The sequence below is a fragment of the Mesoplodon bidens genome (genome assembly GCF_964165515.1).
Source record: "Mesoplodon bidens genome assembly, chromosome: 19".
NCBI classification, from domain to species: Eukaryota; Metazoa; Chordata; class Mammalia; order Artiodactyla; family Ziphiidae; genus Mesoplodon; species Mesoplodon bidens.
Window position 1 is genome coordinate 9,965,318 of NC_138179.1, and position 17,323 is coordinate 9,982,640.

Consider the following 17,323-nt stretch of genomic DNA (forward strand, 5'->3'; position numbering starts at 1 on the left):
TCCCCAAATGTACTCATCTTTTGAGGTCCACCTAATCCACAAAACTTTCTCAGTGAACATCTGGTCCTGCTATAAGATGCAGGAGATACCAGGTTACATCACTGTATTAGAAAGTAACTGGCAGAAAGAAGCTGAGATAAAACGTGAGGTTAGAAACGATCTTCCCTTTGGTTACAAAGGCCAATATAGCTTCTGTTTAAGCTAGTTTGAACGGCCTCATTTCTCCCAGCTGTTATCGTCTCCTCCTCTAAACTCACCATATTAACCTATCTGATGGCTCTTCACACCTTTTAACATAAGTGCAATCAATTTTTGTGTCTTACTTATTACACCATAAACCTGGGAGTGGGATTTGTGATGAGGTGTATTGGCTGTAATAATTGACATTGTTATTTTTGACTGCCTTTTTTCTCACATAACAACATCAGTTTACTTTTGGAATATTCTCAAAGGACTATAAAGGTGTCTTGCACTCTTCTGGCTAAGAGTGAAACAGGGAGTGGAGATGAAATCTGAACCAAGGTCAGTCAATAGGGATCTGAATCATAAGTACAGTGACAGAAATTTGTTGAAGCTCATTCATTGCAACAACGATGCCTGTATGACACTTTGCTAATTCTTGCTAGAAACATCCAGTAGGACTGTGTAATTCCTGTTCCCTCAGAGCTGGTTTTCCTTATTTTGCTAGCTACTCCATATTCTTCTAATAAATTTTTTAGTTTAAATTAGCCTGTTTTCTGTTGCTTGTAACCAAAGAACCCTAACTGATACCAATGTTTAACTAACTTCCCACTCGCCTTAGGTGATGCTATTTCTCAACTTTGTCTTTTTGCTGTTCACTGAAGAAAAGCCTCTCTGTAAGAGCTACCACTGACCAAGAACCTAAAGCTAGGTGTTTTATATAGATACATTATCTCTACTCCTTAAAACTCTGTAAGGTAAAGTGTTCCATCAATGTGACTTTCTCCAGCAGGTATCCAATCAGACTATAGAACACTTTTTTTTTTTTTTTTTTTTTGGCCACGCTGCATGCAGCATCTTAGTTCCCCTGGCCAGGGATCCAACCCATGCATCCCGCAGTGGAAGCACAGAGTCCTAACCACTGGACCGCCAGGGAATGCCCTGAAACACTTTTTGGAACCACAATTAAGGTTAATTTGCAAGATTTTATTTCTCCTATTGAAACAACTAAACCCAAACCTTGTTCGAGTGTTCTCATTATGTGAAACAATTAACTATCTTTATACCATAACGTCCTCTATGGTATAAAGTAAGCAAATAATACCTTCTATTTCTAGCTATTTAGCCCAGGGGTTGAGGGGAGAGGTTGGAGAGAGAGGAGATGAACTTTAACTATTATCCAAATTCAGTAAACCTGCAGCTACTCATGGCAATTGCATACGATGTAAAAGCAGTTTGCAAAACGTCAGGCTAATTACATTAACTTTGGTATACAATGAAAAGTACCTTCTCTGCCAAGCCTCCCCAATTCATGCTAGTTAGAATTCAACAGCATCACTCCGTTTTAGCACTGTATTCATATCGCTCATATGACGCATCCTACCGTGTTCGAGCGTAGGAACCATTTTCATTTCGTGTAGCAAGTGCCTAGAGTTCTGCTTGAACTTAACCTAACCTATAAGACAATTAAGCTACCAGCTTGAATGAAAAATAATCGTCCCAAATTCTGAACAACAGGAGGAAATTTTTTTTTTTTTTTTTTTTTTTCAGTACACGGACTTCTCACTGTTGTGGCCTCTCCCATTGCGGAGCACAGGCTCCGGACACGCGGGCTCAGCGGCCGTGGCTCACGGGCCCAACTGCTCCGCGGCATGTGGGATCCTCCCGGACCCGGGCACGAACCCGCGTCCCCTGCATCGGCAGGCGGACTCCCAACCACTGCGCCACCAGGGAAGCCCCAGGAAATTTTTTTTTAAATAATTGGCAGCCATAAGGCTAAGGCTTCTATCTCGGCTTTGTCGCTTCAAATCCTTCCCGAAAGCGGCAAAAATAGTGAGCCACCACCCCCGCCGCAACCAAAGTGAGCCTTCCATCTCCACATTCCCTTGGGTCCCCTCGCCTCTATCTCTATCGCCCCAGGGAACAAGGCCCTCAGCAACAGGCCGAGCTCTGGCTCCGGGCGCCAGACGTCAGTGCGGCGACCCAACACCTTGCCAAAAAGACTCTGTAGAGAGATATCAGAGCTGTGGCTTTCCAACAAGACAGCGATGCAAAACCACCTAAGAAAAGTAAAACCAACCAGCGGAAAACTCCTCTCCAAGCGAGCCCGCTGGAGCCTTCTTTACTTTCAGCTGCGGGCGGAAGCGGAAGTCCCTGTGAGATCATAGAGTTCTCTAGTTCCGGTCGCGGGGCCGCGTTCGGGGCTAGAGCGCCTCTCCACGGCCACCGGTTTCCAAGCGGCTTCTATTTCCGGTTGCGACTTCTGACATAAAGCCGAGACCTCCTTTCAAACGCGGCGTCGCGGGTTCCTCGCCCCTCGCCTGGAGTCAGCTCGCAAGGACTGGCGCGGACGGGGGGATTGCACAGCCCACAGCTGAGCCAGGCCGTTGGGGCCGGCCTGCACTGGCACCTTCGATCCCTCAGAGCCGCCTGGCTTTTGAGCCCTCCGGATTGGGAGTCCGTGATTGGCCGCCTCCAGGACTGCCGCTCGAGAGGCCAGCGCTCCTTCGCCGTACCTGTCCCCCCCATAGTCACGCTTTTCCCTGTGAGGTGCAGCATTAATCAACTCACCTCTCCCACACACTACTTCCCTAACGTGGGTGTCCGCGTTGACTTCATTCTTCACCTTCACTTGAGACCCCTCCCCTCTGCCTCCGGAAGAGGGCTTTTTTGCCCAGTTCCTGTAAAACAGCACCCATCTGGCACCCCCAGCAAGTTCATGCTTACTAGAGAGTTTGTGGGCAAAGTAAAACCCAGTGCACACACGAAACTATGGCTGAGCACGGGGCTCACATCACACCTGCTTCTGCGGTGGATGACCAGCCATCCATCTTTGAGGTGGTGGCACAGGACAGTTTAATGACAGCAGTGAGACCTGCTCTTCAGCATGTGGTCAAGGTAAGGATTTAATTCTCTGAAAAGGTTTAGGAACGTCCGGGTAAAAACCAAGCCAGTCATCTGAATTTATTTGTTGGCCTAAGCTTTGAAATAACCAATTAGCATATAATGCACATCACATGATTTAATGGTCATGGAGTCTCTTGTTATGTGTACTGAATACCCAGCACTTCAGGGAGGTTAAGGTAGACCCAGAAAGAAAAGTGTCGAAATTCAGAGGGAAAAAAAGGAACTATAAATACCAGGCATAGTAGCTGTGTAATGGAATGAAGTTCATTGATTTATTTTGCTTTAGGTTCTTGCAGAATCAAATCCTGCCCGCTACGGCTTCTTGTGGAAGTGGTTTGATGAAATCTTCACCCTGCTCGACCTTCTGCTCCAGCAACATTATCTGTCTAAAACCAGCGCCTCGTTTTCTGAAAACTTTTATGGCTTAAAGAGGATCGTAATGGGAGACACACACAAGCTTCAGAGATTGGCCAGTGCTGGTCTCCCAAAGCAGCAGCTCTGGAAGTCAGTCATGTTCCTGGTTCTTCTTCCCTATCTGAAAGTGAAGCTGGAGAAGCTGATTTCTAGCCTGAGAGAAGAGGATGAATATTCCATCCATCCCCCTACTTCCCGCTGGAAACGATTTTACAGAGCCTTTTTGGCAGCCTACCCATTTGTTACCATGGCCTGGGAAGGCTGGTTTCTTATACAGCAGCTTCGATACATCCTAGGAAAGGCTCAGCATCACTCACCACTGCTGAGTCTGGCTGGGGTTCGGCTAGGTCGACTTACAGTTCAGGATATACAAGCTCTGGAGCACAAACCAGCCGAAGCCAGCATGATGCAGCAACCAGCTGGGAGGTAAGGCCTTAACATTTCCCCAACATATTTGATTAATAAATCCTAAAATCTTATCCCAATTTTATGAAATTTACCTCCCTCAACCCACTTTGGGGTATTTCATAAAATCATCGAAAAATTCTTGTGTCCATAAAACAAGGATTGCCATCCTGGTAACCTTCCTCATCATACTGGCTACATTTTTGCACACACTTGCTATGTACCAGGCCCTGTGCTAGGTGTTTATGTATATTATCTCAATCCTCATCACAGCTCAATGAAATAAATGCATTAGCACCATTTAACAGTTGAGGAAACTAAGTTCTAACAGTTGAGTACCTTGCCAAGGCCACACAGCTAATAGGCGGCAGAGCTGAGATTCAAGCCAGATCAGTACAATTCTAAAGACTGCTCTTAACCGTGGTGCTATCCCACTCCTAGTGTCTGTGTTCTCTGACAAGTTCAAATATATTCCTCAGTACTGCTGAGTTGTTTTTTAAGTGAGTTATTTCTTTTTCTGGATATACTATCTTCCACCCCCATTAAAGGTCTATATAATCAATGGCTCATTAATTTCTTTCTCAAAACACAAAGCAAACAAAGCCCTAGTCATTAAAAACGAAGCTTAGCTCCTAGAACTCCTAAAATACGGTAGGTCAGAAAGAGGGAATTGTTTCGAATAGACACTTACAAGAGAAAACGCCAGTCCGGCAACTATTCAATCCCCAAGCGGAATCAACGATTCTAATGAAAAGTGTAAGAATTACATGCGTATTAGTTGTTCTGTGATTGTACCTAAATAAACAGTTTCTCCTTTTGCCTCCTTGTTCTGTTCTCCAAACAGCGTTGGCGAGAAGATAAAGTCCGCTCTGAAGCAAGCTGTGGGAGGTGCCGCCTCATGCCTCTCTACTGGCCTTTCGGTGGGTGTATTCTTCCTGCAGTTCCTCGAGTGGTGGTATTCATCCGGAAACCAAGAAACCATCAAGTCATTGACTGCCCTGCCTACTCCACCACCACCGGTACATCTAGACTACAATTCTGATTCTCCCCTGTTGCCCCAAATGAAGACTGTGTGCCCACTGTGTCGTAAAAACCGGGTGAATGACACCGTTCTCGCCACCTCTGGCTATGTGTTTTGTTATCGCTGTGTGTTTAATTACGTGAGGAGTCACCAAGCTTGTCCCATCACAGGTTATCCAACACAAGTACAGCATCTGATCAAACTGTACTCCCCTGAGAACTGAAAGGGATTAGCACCTTGTCTCACAACGAAATGACTGCGCTATCAGGCCAGAGGGCTGGTTTTCCGCATGGTAAATAGCATTGCTTGATCATCCTCAATTAATAATTGTATGAACTTTAAACAGCCACATGGGTTTCTTTAAAAGGATATACTAGTTGATCTTAACCTTTTAGCTTGCTCCCTAGACACCTCTACTTAGAGTTGACCAAGCTGGTCAGAGTGAGAGAACCAGGACTGGCAGGGGATGTGAGGGTCAGCATAGAGAAGGGGATCAAAGAGGGTACTCAGCACAGACGCTTTTCCTGTCCCCTTCCTTAAAGGACAAGAGGTATAGAAGCTCTCAGGAGAAACCCAAGTTAGACCTCGTAGAGCGGGTAGTGAAAGGGAAGCAGGCCTTTTGAGAAGGGAAAGCATTTATCTGCCTATGAGGAATAGGTTTTATCGGTTTGCAAACAGTATGAAACATGGACCTGCTTTTTTTTATTTTATTTTATTTATTTTTTAATACAGCAGGTCCTTATTAATTATCGCTTTTATACACATCAGTGTATACATGTCAATCCCAGTCTCCCAGTTCATCCCACACCCCCACGGACATGCTTTTTATAGAATTACTTAGAAACACTTTCTCCTTCCATATGCTGAGACTCATTTGTTAAGTAACATTTGCTATAGTTTATCACCTTTTAAAGATCCCTTTGTGAACCACACATATCTTCCTTGGGAAACTGGTTAAAGGAAAATAGGGGTTGAATGTATATACAGAATAGTCTGAAGACTTCAGTGTGAAAGCAAAGCTATTAATGAAGAGATGAAGTAAAATACTGCCCTAACTATGACTGTGTAAAGACAGGATCTTTTCATAAGCTCTTTCTGCTTGCTGTTAAGAGTTTGCTAAGCTGACATGAATTATTCTGGCTATTACTAAAGTTTCTACGAAACGCTTAAGTAAATTTTAAGAATAAATGTTTTTTGGCAAAGAGCTGTTCCATGTCATGATTATGTGGAAACTGAAAGATTAGTCGAGGTATTTAGAGTAGATTTTTCATTCAGGCCACCTTTGACTTTTTTTTTTTTTTTTTTTTTTTTGCGGTACGCGGGCCTCTCACTGCTGTGGCCTCTCCCGTTGCGGAGCACAGGCTCCGGACGCGCAGGCTCAGCGGCCATGGCTCATGGGCCCAGCTGCTCCGCAGCATGTGGGATCTTCCCGGACCGGGGCACGAACCCGTGTCCCCTGCATCAGCAGGCGGACTCTCAACCACTGCGCCACCAGGGAAGCCCCTACCTCTGATTTTTTGAGGTATTCTGTATTAACATTTTGCTTTTTTTGCTAATCCAATATTGGAGAGAAATCCTCTCCTGCAACAGCAAGAATTCAATCTTGAGTGAAATACTGCACAAACACTTAAGTTGCCACTGGATTGGCAGGGTTAAACATACAGGTTAAAAACATACGGGTTAAAAAAAAAATCATTACTACAAGAGGAAGGATGAAAATGATTTTTAAGTGCCTCTGCTGAGACACGTGTTGTCCAATACAACTCATTTTAGCAATTCAAAGCACATTTTCTGATAGCACTAAGATAATAGAACTAAATTTTGAAATAGAATATCCTATAGATTTTAAAATATTAACACTTTTATATACCATGAGAAGAGTATAGTGGATATTTGCAAAAATTCTTATTAAACCACAAGGTTTTACCAGAACAAATACCATAGTTAAGTAAACTTTTTTTTTAATTTTAAAATTTTTAAATTTGTTTCAAAGTTAAACCCAAGACACACTGGCTTCACAGGAAATCCAATGAGAAATGTTTTTCTAGGCTGAACACCTGTTTCCCCTTAGTCTCCCCCCAAAAAACATGTACATGTTAATTACTTTCATTTTACAATCATTGCTAAATAAACATTTTTAATATAGTAATAAGTCAATAAGGGAACCGAACCAGATTCAGGATTGAAATAATGCAGTTTTCCATGAAGATATCAAAGCCATATTTTTCACCTCAACCTACAAAGAAAAACAGGAAAGTATCAGTAATTCAAAAGAATATTAAACACTCTTACACATAATAAAACCAGTATCCAAATAGGCTAGAACATACCAATGTGGAAAAACCACAACCAGAATCAGCTCAGAGAGAAGATTAAGGGGTCATACCCTGGTCAATGCCAACACTGAAGCAATGGCAATACCAGGTCAGACTATACTTCACTCATCATTGCATCATTGCTTTTCACCTCCTTGTATTATCTAAGAGCAGCCCAACACCCTATTTTCACATCCAAGAAAACTTAGGTTTACCCATGAGAAAAAAAGACTTCTTTTTAGATAAGTTGCAGCTGTGGGCTTTCAATATTTGATCTTCTACTATTCACCTCAAGCAACTCTGCTGTACAAAAATGCAAACTTGAACAAGTTTTGTTTTGGAGGTGCTTTTTTAAAATTTTTGTAATACAGAGTAGAGTGGAGAAGCATTTACAGTTCAGAAACATTTCTTGTTTTAGTGAGTCCAAACACCATGCATGATAAAATCTCAGGGATGTTTGTGAAGGGATTTATAATCTAGCTCTAAAGCAAAATCTTTAGAAAAGATTTTCTCCTAAAATCCTTTATAAAGTAAACTCCAGTTCATTTAACATACAATTTGATTTACAATTCTGCTGCCAACAAAGATGAAAAGTATAGTCATAAAAATTTTATACAAGAGTCTGCTGAAGAGTCCAAGACCCAGGGAGGCTAGGATTTGACAAAGGTCCATAGCAAAGTAACAGCAATGCTGGAAAGAGAAACTGAGGTCTGATTACCAGATTTACATTTTTCCACTACCAGCTAAATACAAGGTTTAACTTCATTTTTCTCCAGGCCATGGGCAAGATAAAGGAAACAATGCAAAGCCTGGGTAATTCACAACATGGATGATCAGTTTCTGAATGAGAAAGCTGCCTGCATTTTATTTATTCTAAATGACACCTCCTAGTTTACTATCGCTGACATGCTATGCTAAAGTACTAGGATCACAAACAATGTCAACCTCTCCAGCTTTTCAGCACTGTATCTAAATAACAATTCTGGAGACACAACATGCCGCCTTCAGCCATTTATAAATGTCAATAGATTGATACTCCATAGTTAAAAACGTACAGCTATGGTCTGTGTTCTCCATTCAGCAACTGAATTCCACAAAGAGAGGGAAACGAGTAAAGTGCCTGTTTAGAGGCTCGAGCCTTTATCTCATCAACCTGTGCAGAAGTAAGTACACGTTACAAAAGGCAAACAGGCTAAGAGAACTTAAATAACCTTGTCTAAAAGCATGAAACTTGTGAGCAGAGCTCCAAGTGTGCTCCAGCCACACAGAGAGGGCACACTTTCCTAGTTCTCTTCCTCAGTACGCTTTCCACTGTCTGGAGCGCCTTCCCTACCCCTTTCAATCTGGAGAAAGTCTGTAGTTCTAAAACCTTGTTCAAACGTCACCTTCTCTGTTAAGTGGTCCCTAACTCCCTCAGTCATCCCCTCCTCTGACTCCCACAGCACTTCTTCCCACCACAGTACGCATCACACGCCAATTATTCACCCATTCACGTCCCCCACCTCCCGTCTCTCCCACCAGCCCCATTACACAGAGCTCCTAAAGAACCAGGACTTCCTCTTACTGGCCTTTGCATCCATTACACTCAGAATGATGCCTGGGACACAGAAGGCGGCTCAATAAGCGAGAGTTTAATTCAGTCAGTGAACGACCCTCCCTACTAAACCCTAAGTGCCTGGATTATACAAGCGTCAGCACAGTTTATAAAGCCGACTTACCTCCAACATTTCACGTAGGTTAAGGACGTCCCTCAAGCATCTCTAAGCCCTCCGTCCTCCAGCTTCTAACTCATGGCATTCTGCATGGCGCCCTGCGCAGGACCACCAATACTTATACACGGTGTATCCTCAAAACGATAATAATAACAATAACAATACTACTGCTGATAATACTAATAATAACATCCAAACCCCACCAACTTCAGGAAAGACTGAGACGCCATCCTTCCGGGGAAACACAAGGCCGGATCCAGGCTCAAACCAAAGCCTAAGGCAGGGGGTCCGCAGCCCGCTTTCCGAACCCCCCCAAAACTCTTACACCCTAGACTCTCAGGAGGCCTGCCCAGGCCTGCAGCGGCTGACCGCAGCCCACCCGCCGCCGTTCAGTCCCAGAGGTACCGGCTTAGGGCTTCCCACACTGCTCCACCTCGCTACCCCGCCGGCTGCCGCAGCAGCCCGATCCGGGCAACCAATCCCGCGACGGCCAGTGGACCACGTGGGCCGCAGCCCTGAGGCTCGGCTGGTGCGAGGAGCAGCCAATCGGAGGGCTAGGCGAACGCCGGGGTTGGGGTGGGGAGAGCGGGCCGGAAGGCGCGCCTTTGCCGTTTCTTCTTGGCGTGGCGGGCTGCGTACTCAAAGTTGAAAGCAAGACCCTGAGTAGTCCCCGCCCGCCCTCCAAATCCCTGATCTCCGAGCTTGGGGAGACTGTCATCCGGAGTGATTTTGCTGGTGCCTCGTTTCACAACTGGGGAAGGGCATCTGAGGCGGGCTGTAGAGGGTGTGTGTGCCCTGGCTTTCCAGGAAGAACTATCGATTCAGTGTTCCGACAGTATCGTGCTTGCGCCGAATTCCCGCCTGAGGGCTAGGGGTTGGGGTGGACTTTGATTAATGTGTCCCTCTCTCCCCGTCCAGGGGAAACTCATTGGCTTGTCAGGGGCTTGGACGCTTCCTGAATAAGCAAGAGGTGCCACTAAATATCAAAGAACTGCGAAAGAGAGCAAGAAAGACTTCCTGGGAGAGGTGGCATTTGATCTGGGTCTTGAAAGATGCGTTGGATTTGGAGATTGTGGGAGAGAATAATTTAACTCCCGAATTACATGAGAAAGCATAGGGGAGCTTACCAAATTTAGGTAAAGTTGAAACTGGTGTAGTGTTTTCCAAAATTCAGTGAGTTGGAAATACCAGGAGGAAACTTAACAACATAGATGTCCCCCAGCATCAAAACCAAACGACAAACTCCCACAATCCAGACTTACAGAATCATTAAGTTTGAATGGAGTTGGAACCCAGGCGTGTTTATTTTTAATAAGTACCCCAGGGGAGATTGTGATTCACACCAAAGTTTGAGGACCAGTGTTAGCGTAAAGAAAGGGGGTGATAAGAGATTTGAAAGACAGGGCAAGACTTTGTTAAAGATAGTGGCTTGCTGGCTGTGTAGTTTAGACTACTCTGGAGAAAGTGGGAGATTTAAAGATTTCAGAGTCTGAGGAGATGGGTGATCAGAGCTGAAAACTCAATATGCAACCGTGTTTTTAAATAGATTGAAGGAAGGCAGAGTGAAAGAAGGGGAAGCTATTGCCAAGTGATTGCAATGGTCCAGGTGAGAGCTAGTAAGAAATGGAGAGGTGGCAAATGAAGGACAGCAGGAGGAATGTGATGAGTGTCAGGTAGGGATGGGGAGAAAGATATGAGGAAATAAATGGAGAAAAATGGAATGTCTTCTGTACCAGACCTATGAAGGATCTCCATTGTACTCTAAGGATAGACTTTAGGGCTTCCCTGGTGGCGCAGTGGTTGAGAGTCCTCCTGCCGATGCAGGGGACGCGGGTTCGTGCCCCGGTCCGGGAAGATCCCACATGCCGCGGAGCGGCTGGGCCCGTGAGCCATGGCCGCTGAGCCTGCGTGTCCAGAGCCTGTGCTCCGCAACGGGAGAGGCCACAACAGTGAGAGGCCCGCGTACCACAAAAAAAAAAAAAAAAAAAGGATAGACTTTAGACAGTGAAGAGAATGGGCCTTTGCAAGTGCTGTTTCCTCTGCCTGTTTTCCCTTTCCTTCTCCATCGCCCTTTCTCAGCCTGGTGCATTCTTTTTTTTTTTTTAAGGTAAGTGTTTTTGCTTGTCTTTATGGAAATGAGGTTAGTCCTTTTTTATGTTTTTTACTTATTTTATTTTTGGCTGCGTTGCCGTGCGCGGGCTTTCTAGTTGCGGCGAGTGGGGGCTACTCTTCGTTGCGGTGCACGGGCTTCTCATTGCGGTGGTTGCGGTGGCTTCTCTTGTTGCGGAGCATGGGCTCTAGGCGCGCAGGCTTTAGTAGTTGCAGCACGCTGGCTCAATAGTTGGGGCTCGCAGGCTCTAGAGCCCAGGCTCAGTAGTCGTGGCACACGGGCTTTGTTGCTCCGCGGCATGTGGGATCTGCCCGGACCAGGGCTCGAACCCATGTCCCCTGCATTGGCAGGCGTATTCTTAACCACTGCACCACCAAGGAAGCCCTCAACTTGGTGCATTACTTGCAGGTTTCAGCTCACATATCATCTCATTTATGAAATCTTATCTTGTTCTCAGAAGCATAGTCACTGTCACTCCTTAGAACACCCCAAGCACACTGTTCATATGTTTCTAGCTCTCCAGAATGGCACTAGAGTGTAGTGATCATGCATATGGACTATAGTATTTGCAAGCACCATAAACTCTCTGTTCCTCAGTTTCCCCATCTGTGAAAAGGGAATCATGACAGTACCTACCTCACAGAGCTGTTATGAGAACTGAATGAGAACAATGCGATAACACCTGGTGTTATCACATATGTTGTATTGCAATGAGTTCTTTTTTTTTTTTTTTTTTTGTGGTACGCAGGCCTCTCACTGTTGTGGCCTCTCCCATTGCGGAGCACAGGCTTCGGACGCACAGGCTCAGCGGCCATGGCTCACGGGCCCAGCCGCTCCGCGGCATGTGGGATTCTCCCGGACCGGGGCACAAACCCGTGTCCCCTGCATCGGCAGGCGGACTCCCAACCAGTGCGCCACCAGGGAAGCCCCTGCAATGAGTTCTTTAATACATGTTTTCCCCCTCTAGATGTGAACAGGACATGTGTCTTATTCTTCTTGCTACCAGTAAAGGCTGCATGGCAGAATGATAGTAAATGGGTTTTGGAATCAGATAGATAGGAGTCCAAATCCCAGCTCTGCTACTTACTAGGTGTGTAATCTTCAGCTTTACTTCCCTGAACTCAGTTTCTTCATTTATAAGATAGTGAAAATAATGCATGTCTTATAAGTTGTTACGAGGACAATTTGAGATCATCAAAGTTGCAGATCTGGCCCAAAGAAGGCAGTCACTAAATGGTGCAAATGATGGGTGGCCCCAGGACATAGTACCACGTTCAGAACAGAGTAAATGCTTAGTAACTGATTATCGAATGAAAAGCTGACGTTATATGCCAGGCACCATGCTAACCTTTTTATATACATCATCGCACTTCATTCTCACAAGAACTGCATGGAGAAGGCACTATTATTATCTCCACTTCACAAAGAAGGAATGTGAGGTTTGGATTATCTTAACGAAGATTTCTAAGCTAAAAAGTGCTAGAGCTAGGATTTCAAGGCCCTTGGTGCTTTAAAAAGCAGCTGACTGGAGCTTCCCTGGTGGCACAGTGGTTGAGAATCTGCCTGCCAATGCAGGGCACACGGGTTTGAGCCCTGGTCTGGGAAGATCCCACATGCTGCGGAGCAAATAGGCCCGTGAGCCACAGCTACTGAGCCTGCGCGTCTGGAGCCTGTGGTCCGCAACGAGAGAGACCGCAACAGTGAGAGGCCCGTGCAGTGCGATGAAGAGTGGCCCCCGCTCGCCGCAACTCGAGAAAGCCCTCGCACAGAAATGAAGACCCAACACAGCCTAAATAAATAAATAAATAACTTTTATATATATATATAAAAAAAAAAACAGCTGACTGAATGAGAGAATGAATGAAAGGAGACTTACCCAGAGTCAGGTGGTGGTGTGGTCGAACCAGCATTGTTACTCTTGGGCACCATGCTAACTAGTCGGCTATTCTAGCCGAATCATCTTGACAAATGAATTGCGAGTGAGATGGAGGCTGGTATTTGGCAGTTTGTGTCTACTGACCAGGAAAGCTGTGCTGCACCTATCTCTGCTGATAAATTGAAATGCTCGGTGAATAAACACAAACAAATTGGGAGCTCTAGTTCTTTGCCAACTGTCAGCAGTGTGGCCAGATCATTTTCCCAAGACCTGGAAAAAAATCACTGTACAAGCTACTGATTTCAAGTTGCTTTGTATCATGAACATTTGCTTTGAGGTATCAGAGCCAGAATGTGAGCTCCTCGCTGGCCTGATAACGTACTATTCATAGCCAGAGGACTTAACTAAGGAACTCTGAAGAAGGAAGAGAAACCCTCTTTGCTCATCTTTCACATTATCCTTCCTTCTCCTGATTTGGTCCCTAATAGTGCATTAAAGAAGAAGAAGGAGAAAACACTACAGTTCCAATTCTTCTGCCCTAAAAATGTCCTTCCTGTTGATTGGGAAGGAAAAAGGAGGTACTTAAGTAGATTTCAGATTTTGAAGACTCCAAAGCAATCCAGAATCCCAAACTTGAAAGGCAGTGGAAGGAGCAGGGGCATTTGTATTAAACAGACCTGGCTTTGCATGCCAGCTCTTCCACTTAACTGGCCACGTAATCTCAGGTTCCGTGTCATGTGCCACACTCCCAGCTTGGTCCCTTGTGCCCAAATGCATATGTCCAGTAAATGACGGTCCTTTTTATCTTTCTAAAAGTAAGTGATATCAGAAGGATTTCAGTGTGAGAGTGAAGCTGAGAATTAAGGTAGGTAGTAGAACTAAAAATGATACTGGGGACTTCCCTGGCGGTCCAGTGGTTGAGACTCTGTGCTTCCACTGCAGGGGGCGCGGGTTTGATCCCTCGTTGGGGTACTAGGATCCCAAATGCTGCACGGTACGGCCAAGAAATAAGAAAATAATAATAATAAATTTAAAAATGAAATAAAAGTGAGACTGAATTTGGAAATGACATGAGTGAAAAAGGGTTAAAGTTGAAGGTGAGAGCAGACCTTTGCAGCTTGCTATGTTGCTGTGCTGATTATTCGTCATAGTATGTATTCTGCCTCCTATCCTGGAAATAACTTTTGAGCCAGACAGGTACAAAGTGTCATGCCAACAAAGCAGAACTTCATAGGAATAGTAACCTCAGTTAAAAAAAAAAAAAACCCGAGGGGGTATTCAGAAACCTATTTCAGAATGCCATTTCAGCATAAGCAAATTGGAGTAGAAACAAAGAGTTGTTTGATGCTTTGACTTATGGGGAGAGAAGTATGTTAGTTTCCTGTGGCTGCAGTAGAAAATTGCCACAACCTTGCTTGTTTAAAACAATAACATTTTATTCTCTCACAGCCAGAAGTTTGACATACGAGGGCAGAAATCAAGGTGTCAGCATGGGCTGTGCTCCCCTCAGACGCTCTAGGGGAGAATCCATTTTGTGCCTCTTCCAGCTTCCTGTGCCTGCTGGCATTCCCTCACTTGTGGCCACATCACTCCAATCTCTGCCTCTGTGGTCACATTGCCCCCTCCTCTTTTGTAGGTATGAAACCTCTCTCTACCTCATTCTTTTTTTTTTTTAAGATTTTTTTTTGATGTGGACCATTGTTTCAAGTCTTTATTGAATTTGTTACAATACTGCTTCTGTTTTATGTTTTTGGTTTTTTGGCCGCGAGGCATGTGGGATCTTAGCTCCCTGACCAGGGATCGAACCCACACCCCCTGCATTGGAAGGCGAAGTCTTAACCACTGGACCGCCAGGGAAGTCCCTCTACTGAATTCTTATGAGAACACTTGTGATTGGATTTAGGGCCCACATGGATAATCCAGAATAATTTCCTCATCTCAGCATCCTTTCTTAATCACATCTGCAAAGACCCTTTTTCCTCGTAAGTTAACATTTATAGGTTCATCATCATCATCATCATCAATAATTGGTGGCCAATATTCACTTGTTCCAGTTTAACCAGCATCCCCAAAAGAGATAACTGTCTCTTACCTGTTTATTTTTTTTCACTTGTTTTTTTTTTTTACACAAACAATTGATGTTCGTTGTAGACCATTTAGAAAATACAGAAAAGTTAAAGAAAAAAAGGAAAGGAAAAGAAATTCAATGAAAAATCATCTGTAATCCTCTCACCCAGGGGTAGCCAAACCTCCACCAAAGAGTATTTTTCTAGGCTGGATCTTGTGTCCAACAAAGAGGAAAAGTAGGAAAAAGACAATAAAAGTGAACAGAATAGGACAAACATTTGGAAGGTGATAGAACAGGTTAATATTGTTCATAATAGATATGTACAGGACAGCTTAATTTAAAATAAATGTAGAGCTTTGAAATGAAATTAACCGGGACAGGAGGTGCTTGTATGATGTATAGAAATAACACTCAGCCCTTTAGAGGAGGGACGTTTTAGCTTTGGCCCCTCACTTGAAAACCCCTGAATTTTCCCACTAATACTTCCTTCTCTCCCAGAGGTCAGACCCTGGCTTGCCAATCTGCCCTGTCATAGGCTTTTTTTGAGTCCTTATCAGCCTTCCTCAGGGGTCAATGTTATGAAGACTAGGGGAGTCTGGCAGAGTTCCTGCTCCTCCCAGGCTGATATCAAAGGGCAACAGGGGCTGTGACAGAAGGCAAACATTCAGACCAAAGCCAGATGTGGAACTGAAGCAACAAGAGGAAAAGCAAGAGCATCAGGTAAAAAAAAAAATTTTTTTTTAAATCTCATTCCTCTCAGTTTATGTCTGAGAGCATGAAGAGCTTAGTTAAAATCATAGCTCAGGAGCAACTTGTAAAGGAGAATGAGTGAGAAATTTGGGGAAATGTGGAGCCGATGTTCGTATGGAGCTAGACTCTCAGAAAACTTTGTATCTATCATGGTTGTCATCAGCAACCAAGTAACATCAACGAGCCTTGGGAGTCATGAGAGTATAGTTGTTAGTTCAGAAGCAATTAGATTTGTTTGTGAGTCCCAGCAGGTGGAAGTTATAGGGAGACAAATTATAGCTGAAAATAAGGAAGCTATGTCTCTTTTTTTTTTTTTTTTTTTTTTTTTTTTTTTGCGGTACGCGGGCCTCTCACTGTTGTGGCCTCTCCCGTTGCGGAGCACAGGCTCCGGACATGCAGGCTCAGAGGCCATGGCTCACGGGCCCAGCAGCTCCGCGGCATGTGGGATCCTCCCGGACCGGGGCACGAACCCGTGTCCCCTGCATCGGCAGGCGGACTCTCAACCACTGCACCACCAGGGAAGCCCAGGAAGCTATTTCTAACAGAGCTGTCAGAAAATAGACGGGGACTAATTTGAGAGATAATGAGTTCGTTGTTATTGGAGGTGTTCAAGCAGTTGCTGGAAAGCAACTTGTTCAGAGTTGCTAGTATTATAGAGCAGTGGTCCCCAACATTTTTAGCACCAGGGACCGCTTTCATGGAAGACAATTTCTCCACAGACTGCGGAGGGGAGAGGAGGGAGGGGGAGGGGGGTGGTTCGGGCAGTAATGCGAGGGATGGGGAGCGGCAGATGAAGCTTCCCTCGCTCGCCACCGCTCACCTCCTGCTGTGCGGCCCTGTTCCTAACAGGTCGCAGCCCAGGGCTTGGGGACCCCTGTGACAGAGAGTATTTAAGATGGATGGTTGGACCAGATCTTTAAAGTCCCTTCCAACACTTCTGTGATTCTATGATATAAAAGAATTTTATCAGAAATTTCGCTAAGAGCCAAACATTTACATTTGCCTGTAGGGATGCTCACCTATGAAAAAACAATTCATCAGGTTGATTTTGGCTTGCCTGGAGGAAGTGAGAAGGCAACCAAGGCAAACTAACAGCAGAGGAGAGGACCCATCCTGCTGGATGCCTGCTTTTTTCCCTCCTGGTGGATATAAACAACACCCACAGGGCCTCTGCTTAGCAGAGATCACACAGAAAAAAAAATGGTTTCCCTTCTTCTAGAGGAAGAATTTGGGTTTGGGTTAGTAGATATTTTATTTTGCAGTTAACAAAGACTAAGGGGGCTGTCTGTGAACCATCTGCTTCCAGGGTGCTAACTTCAATGTAGGTGGCTGTTTTCTGGTCTGGGAAGCAAAAGGAGGTTGACCACAGTTTAATATCTCACAACAAAGTTGTGAGAAAACAGTAATATCAAAGATGATTTCCAATGTTAAAATGTATCTCCAATAATCTATAGCTTTGAAGAAAATTTTGTAATCTCTGGAATTCTTGTTAACGTTAATGTAGAAGCAACATTTCTGTCCTAATTATTTATTGGAACCCCTTTCTGTCATTGTTTGGGGCGCAG

At 44.6% G+C, this 17,323-nt stretch overlaps 2 protein-coding genes and 1 long non-coding RNA gene across 4 annotated transcripts in view; 1 reads left to right on the plus strand and 2 right to left on the minus strand.

Annotated features, from left to right (window-relative positions):
• AP2B1 (adaptor related protein complex 2 subunit beta 1) overlaps window positions 1-2,335 on the minus strand; it is a 123,003-nt gene extending 120,668 nt beyond the window's left edge. Inside the window, exon 1 of one of the 2 annotated variants that reach the window (XM_081218433.1) lies at window positions 2,261-2,335. The gene's annotated coding sequence lies outside the window, so the exon portion shown is untranslated. The remainder of the gene's footprint in view (window positions 1-2,260) is intronic. The other variant, XM_081218432.1, reaches the window with a different exon arrangement.
• A 38-nt stretch (window positions 2,336-2,373) lies between these two features.
• On the plus strand, window positions 2,374-5,654 carry PEX12 (peroxisomal biogenesis factor 12). Its single transcript, XM_081218439.1, has 3 exons — window positions 2,374-3,078; window positions 3,374-3,927; window positions 4,751-5,654. Exons 1-3 carry the CDS (start codon window positions 2,953-2,955, stop codon window positions 5,148-5,150), a joined length of 1,080 nt encoding a protein of 359 aa, XP_081074565.1. The 5' UTR covers window positions 2,374-2,952; the 3' UTR covers window positions 5,151-5,654.
• Window positions 5,655-6,422: 768 nt separating this feature from the next.
• Window positions 6,423-9,412, minus strand: LOC308606944. Its single transcript, XR_014013924.1, has 3 exons — window positions 9,158-9,412; window positions 8,961-9,052; window positions 6,423-7,163 (listed from the first exon to the last, which is right to left on the minus strand). It is a non-coding gene; the product is annotated as an uncharacterized lncRNA (long non-coding RNA).
• Window positions 9,413-17,323: the final 7,911 nt, after the last annotated feature.

Coding starts and splice junctions, on each gene's coding strand:
- PEX12 (XM_081218439.1), top strand. CDS start 2,953: ATGGCTGAGCACGGGGCTCACATCACACCTGCTTCTGCGGTGGATGAC. Junction 3,079..3,373: donor CTCTTCAGCATGTGGTCAAG/GTAAGGATTTAA, acceptor ATTTTGCTTTAG/GTTCTTGCAGAATCAAATCC. Junction 3,928..4,750: donor ATGCAGCAACCAGCTGGGAG/GTAAGGCCTTAA, acceptor TTCTCCAAACAG/CGTTGGCGAGAAGATAAAGT.